The following is a 6,484-nucleotide window of genomic DNA, read 5'->3' as shown; positions in this document are numbered from 1 at the left end:
ACTATTTTTGATGTGATATTAAAAATTTAAGTGTTATACGTGTAAATATGAAAAGTTAGGTGTAAGATACATAAATACATAACAAAATTGTGTTATGTATGTAAATGCTGCTACTTTTTTTTGGAAATGTGAGACCAAAGCACAATAAGAATGACTCAAATACATGAGTTCAAAATCGAAGACTTCACCGTCAAACACTAAACACTTATACTTCAATTTTTTTATGTTTCTCCTTCGATGCAGGAAAAGTCGTCTCTTTTATCCAACGTGGTATAGAAAGTGAGTCGGTTCGTCTGTCGCTGTTCTCTCGGTTGGGTGCTCAAACCATATCTACCGCCACCTCATGGCAATGATGCGGGAACCCTATGCGAAACCTCTTTTCCACCTTTCAATTCTTCTCAGCTGGAGAAGAGATAAGAGAGAGAAAAACCCTATTGGAAGTAAGATTGAAGGCCAAAAGTAGGTACCGGGGCAATGAAGCGGGGCCATGGTTGTTGGCAGCAGCTGGTATACATCACCAACCCCCTTTCTTCTCTCTCACTATCTCTCTCTTACATCTTATTCCTTATATCTCGATTCCAATCTCTAGCTCGTATTTCCGGTAATGCTTTTTCTGTTTGCATCTTTTACTATTGTGGTCTTTTTGAGGAGCTTTCCAGCTATCTGAAGCGGTTCGTACCTCTTCGTGGTTTGTATTTGCTTGGATTTGATAAAATTGATTGAAGGGTTTTTGGAAGGCATTCACTTTGTTTTTCTGTAGTTTTTTTTTCGTAGAAAGTACATAATGTTATAATTAACTTACGAGGTGGGTTTATTGGTTGACATTATTGGAGAAACTTGGTTTCAATATTTTCCGTTTTTGTTACTTTTTTCATCCTAACAATGTTTGCCATTTTAACTTCAATAATTTCGATGTTCTAAGAATCTCATTTTTTTTTAATTCGTTTACTCTTTATAATCAAAATTTCTTGCAATATTGATGCTGAACCATTGATATTGAAGGCGGACATCAGTTTTTTAAACTTCTTTTATTTCAGCTATGGTTGTTCTGATGACATGAATTCTTTTTTATGTCTATTTTGCTTATAATTGAATTGTTAATTCTTGAAGAATACGCAGAAAGCCTTCTCAGCATTACCCTTGCATTCATGCATCTCAACAGTACATTGAAGCATGGATGACAATGCCTGAAGTAGAAGGGGAGGAAAAGCTAGGAGAAATTGTTGGATGGTGAGGGGGTGGGGGCTTGTGGGCGGAGTTTTTTAATCTTCGATTTGGTTGTTGTTTAGAATTATTAAGTTGCCTCTCCTTTATGGTAAGAATAGTAGCAACAATAAGCCTATATAACTTCATCAATTATTTCTAAAATCATGTGTCTTTTACTTATTAGGAGGCATATATTTCTAAATACATGCCTCCAAATAAGCTCCTAATCATATGAGGGAGGCGCAACCCTCATATGATTGGCTAAAATGCGCACATCTTATGACGAAAATTTTTAAGGTGCTGAGATGAGCCTCTCATATTACACAGTTTTTAAACCATGGTTTTTGGTGTAAGATTTAACACCTTTTTTGATTGTAATAGATTGATTAAGATCACATAAAGCAGGCTAATTGGCAATTGATTAGGAATTGAGAGCCTCCATATTTAGTTATGAATCATGGTTTTATTCAAGTGGTGCTTAGATATATGCCTTCTCTTTGATTTTTCAGCCTTTTGAAAAATACAATCATTTTCTCGGTGGTAGCATTGTGCGTAGAATTTGAAGGACGACTATTGGTTTTGGGTGAGTTTGCAAGCGTAATAGTATTTTTAAGTGGAGCTTATTTGGATTGACAGAAATGGCAGCAATGGGCTAATATCATGCTTATTTCCCAAAGGTAATACTCCTTGGAATTTTGCCTTTTAGTATCAGCTTTGTTATAGGGTGACATCTATGGTGCTATAATTTTTTGGTGCATGCTGAATAACACATACCCATTTTGTTTGGTGTCTATCCAAAGAAAATATATTTGAGTGATTTAGGTTCAGGTTTGCTGTGATGTGAGGATGCATGTGGACAAACGAGAAGCATTGAATGATTTTGGTTGGAATAGATGAGATGATCTGGGAATGAGGTAGCTTTTATGATAGTTTGATGAGTTTCAAAATTTAGTATTTGAGAGGGCTTATGACAAATGAGAATGTTGTAGTTAACATAACTTCCCCCCAACAAAATATTTTGGAATACTTGAGCCAAGCACGACTTTCATCATATGCATGTTTTTTTTTTGTTTGACAACTTTATTTTGCTGTAGAGTGCTGTTACATGTGCACTGATGGATAATCCATTCTTCAAATAGTTAAAACCAAAAGTAAAGTGATGGTACTGCTTTTTCAGCCTGAAGTAATTGGATTTAAGTTTGGAACTAAGTTTGCCCTGTCTAACTGAATTTTGAGCAATGGTGCTAATTTTCTATTTATTTTTCATGTGGAATGACAATGTGACTATAGAGTAATCATCAATGATTCAGGTTCCAGTTTGCTGTGATGTTGAGGATGTGGACAAATGAGATGCATTCAAAGATTTTGGTTGAAATGGATGAGATAATTTAGGAATAAGGGCAGGATTGGAGGATTGTTTGATGAGTTTGGGAATACGGTTTTCAAGAGGCACATGATTGATGAGAACACTGAAGTTAACCAAGCTTCTGCCTAGAAATATTTTGGAATATTTGAGCCAAGCATGAATTTCATCATATCTTAAAAACTTCATTTTGTTTTGAAGTGTCAGCACATGTGTTTGACACAGGGCTTTGGAGAGGAACCAACCGGTCCTCAAGGAGGAGGGAGGGCTGCCAAACTCCCTTTTCCCCTTATTCCTTTCCCTTTCCTCCTATCCCCTATTTTCTTTTCCCGTATTTCCTTTCTAGCACTTGCCAATTCTTAATTTCTATTATTCTTTTTAGTCTTTGCTTATTATGAATACTTTTTATTACAAACTTGGCCTAAATTATGAATTCTTATTATTTTTATTTGCTTCCTTATTTTAAAATTTTACGTATTATAAATCCTTGCCTATTATATTATATTTCTTAATTAAAAGCATTGCCTAATAAGTTATAATCCCTCTTATATATAGGGGTTGTTTTGCTTAGATAGGAGGTATTTTGTTGCTTAAGAATTCAGCGTTTTGTATGGACAACCACCAGTGTCCTGTTTTCCCCTTTGAGGGTTGTATTTGAAGGCGAGGAAGTGCTTTGGTTGTCCCTTGTCTTAGGTGGTGACCATTTCCATGGGTCGAGTGGTGCTCTGACTGTAGCTCGACCCCAAAGAGGCATTTAACATTACCGTATGTCCGTTTTTCTTCTGTCGTTCCATCATTCCATCATTCCATCCACCACCGCTTCTTCCTGCTGCCAATCATCGTTCTGTCCTCATCCAGCCAGTGCACCCCCTCTTGCTCTTCCCTCACAGCTGTCCAACACTCCTCCAACTACCGTAGCCCGCCTGCTCTTTCCCCGCAGTTGCCCAACACTCCTCCCACCCATCGCAGCCCTCCTGCTCTTCCCCGCGGTTGTCCAACACTCCCCCGACCATCGCAGCCCTCTCCTGCTGTTGCTGCCACCACAACCCTCTCATGTCGTCGCCTGCTGACCCCCCTTTTCCCTTCTTCCTTTCCCTCCTTTCCTTTCTTCTTATTCCTTTTTTCCTTTTCCCATATTTCTCTTCTAGCACTTGCCAATTCTGAATTTCTATAATTCTTATTTGTCTTTGCCTATTATGAATTTTTTTTTTATTTTAATCTTTGACTAAATAATGAATCCTTATTATTATTATTCTCTTTCTTATTTTAAAACATTGCCTATTATAAATCCTTCTCTATTATATTCTATTTCTTAATTAAAAGCATTGCCTAATATAAGTCCTAATTCCTCTTATATATAGGGGTCATTTTGCTTAGGAGATGGGTCTTTTGTTGCTTAAGAATTCAGCATTCTGTTTGGATAGCCACCGACGTTTCGTTTTCCTCTTCGAGGGTTGTATCCGAACGTGAGGAAGTGCTTCTGCTGTCCCTCGTCCTAGTTGGTGACCATCCCAAGGGTCTAAGTGGTACTCCGACTGTAGCTTGATCCCGATGAGGCATTTATCTTGCCATAAGTTCGTTTTCCTTCTGTTGTTCCATTATTCCAACCACCGCCGCTCCTTCCTTCCTGCTTTCAATCACTGACCTGCCCTCATCTAGCTACTGTAACTCCTCCTGCTCTTCCCCTGTAGCTGTCCAACACTCCTCCAACCACCGCAGCTTGCCTGCTCTTTCCCCGCTGTTGTTCAACACTCCTCCCACCCATTGCAGCCCTCCTGCTCTTCCCCGCTGCTGTCTAGCACTCCCCCAACCATCGCTGCCCTCTCATGCCACCGTCTCACAGTCTCCGTCCTCGTCGTCTCCCGTAGATTTCTTTTATTGTTTTTGCTGTTTGTGTATGTTTGTCGGCATTTCCTGCTTTCCAAGTGTCATATTTGTAAGCTCTCAGTTCAACAATAATATTGTGTTTCTTTTGTGGTTTGGGTTTCCTTCTCCGGTATCATTTGGTATCAGAGTTAGCCAAACCCTAGTCATATCCTAGGGTTTCCTATCGTCCGCCATAACATACAAAATTTCTTTCTTACCATCTAATACCCGTTCCACTGCCACATGTTCCTAAGCCTAAATCCCCTCGCAAATTTTTAAAATCAGCAACCTTGTCCCAATTATTTTTTACCCTCCTTCACCTCCACTAATTTTTTTTCCTTTTTTATTCCTAAACCCTAACCATGCCACCATTGAGATGCATGCCTAAGACATCCTGGGGAGAGATACGGAGAGAGATCCGTCGGCTTCGGTGATGGATTACGGACATAGAAGATGAAATCCAATGGAAGGGTACCCTCGATCGTGATCCAAAAGTCGAAGAGGGGAACGAGTAAAGGAGATTTTTGTTTAATGGACCTATGTGAAATGATGTTGGAGTCTCAATGGTGTCTGTATTTCATGGATTCCATGATTTTTTCCTTTCCCTGGTCCGTAGTAAAGGAGTTTTTCATGCATCTTGTGGTAGTTATGACATGTCCAATCTTCTGAAGACGATCACCATATAGTCTAGTTGTCTTCTTGTGTCTACCCTCCTCATGGTTGAATTGGGGTTCATGGGCACCATCGGAGTTTTCATTGTCATCATTTCAAGAATTGTTGGGCACTCTCAATATTTCTTTTCTACTGCCTTCTTATCTTTGAACCTTGGAGAAGGCTTCATGAATGTTGGATAGAGGTTTTATTTTTAAAGAAGCTCTCACAAACATCATCTAAATTGTTATTTATACCAAGTATGAATTTGCACACTCATTTTTGACTATGCATTTTCCTTCTATTTCATGATAGATCCCCAGTTATTGCCATTAAATGTTAGAGTTGAAATATATCGTGATGGTGTCTTTATATTGGCGTAGAGAATGGGCTTGATCTTGAATGCGTCTGTGGAACTGTCAATATTGGAGAAGGTATTTTTATCACATCACAAATAATTGTCATTTTATAATACATGAAAATTTCTTCAATTTTATTTGTCATGAAATTTCTTAGCTATAACATCTCTATACAATTTCCCACTTTTAATGATAGGAACCTTCCTTTGATTTCCCACATAATTTATTGTGAACATTGTTGAAATTTTGCCTAGAAAGCTTGTGACTAATGATGGGAAGAACAAACACAATTGTTGGGGTGGTGGTGTTGATTATAATAAATAAACTAATAACCTCGTAGTGATAGCTTCCTTTGCTAGCAGCCATGAGGAGGGTCATATGGGAGAAAGTAGGAAGAACAAATAAGACGAAGGGTTAAAGAAATTTCTTGATTGCATGTAAAAATATGTGAAAGGCTTTATTGATTTCATTCAGCACCGATTCTGGAGCGTAAGGTAAGATTAAATAGAAAAGGGGGAGTGGATAGAGAATTTTTTCATACAACAAATAAACAGTTTCCTAAATTGGAATGGCTACAAAAGAAAAATATTATCTAAATATTTAAATTTAGCTCTTTATTACATTTAATGATTCATGGAGGCGGAAAGAAAAATGCTAAGATTGCTTATCTGGATGAAGCAGAAATAAAAGCTTTATAGGTGCTAGCAGATGGAAATGGGAATCTATGAATTCCATTAACATCCAATATATTTGTTATTTGATTTGATCATAATATAGTTAGGGTTTATTTAACTATTAATAGATTTGTTCTTATATAACTTTTCTGAACGTTTAAAAAGAAAGCCTATTATATATATAAATATCGGTATAATGTAACATAGAAGCATATGATATTGTTATTGAAAACTAAGAAGCTCATTATATTTATTTTAATCCAATGTTATTAAGTTTATTTTTATAAATTCAAAATAATATCTAATCATATCATGATCAAATGCAATATGTTTGGATCTATTCTATGAGTTTAGTCATGTATAAA

The 6,484-nt window shown here is 37.2% G+C and overlaps 1 protein-coding gene across 6 annotated transcripts in view; it reads left to right on the top strand.

Annotated features, from left to right (window-relative positions):
* The first annotated feature begins 244 nt into the window (after positions 1 to 244).
* The window catches only part of LOC110035892 (protein IQ-DOMAIN 1), a 28,865-nt gene continuing 22,625 nt past the window's right edge, over positions 245 to 6,484 (top strand). For 2 of the 6 annotated variants that reach the window (XM_020740210.1, XM_020740214.1), the window contains exons 1-2: positions 245 to 507; positions 5,402 to 5,520. In XM_020740210.1, coding sequence (XP_020595869.1) covers positions 5,489 to 5,520 — 32 coding nt within the window. In that variant the 5' untranslated portion in view covers positions 245 to 507; positions 5,402 to 5,488. Of the gene's footprint in view, positions 508 to 578; positions 689 to 5,401; positions 5,521 to 6,484 lie in introns of those variants that run through there. The other 4 variants (XM_020740211.1, XM_020740212.1, XM_020740215.1 and 1 more) reach the window with 3 other exon arrangements.

The sequence above is a fragment of the Phalaenopsis equestris genome, unplaced genomic scaffold, assembly GCF_001263595.1.
Source record: "Phalaenopsis equestris unplaced genomic scaffold, ASM126359v1 Scaffold200668, whole genome shotgun sequence".
NCBI lineage: Eukaryota > Viridiplantae > Streptophyta > Magnoliopsida > Asparagales > Orchidaceae > Phalaenopsis > Phalaenopsis equestris.
The sequence above is the reverse complement of the archived record's forward strand: the minus strand, read 5'-3'. Positions and strand labels throughout refer to the sequence as shown.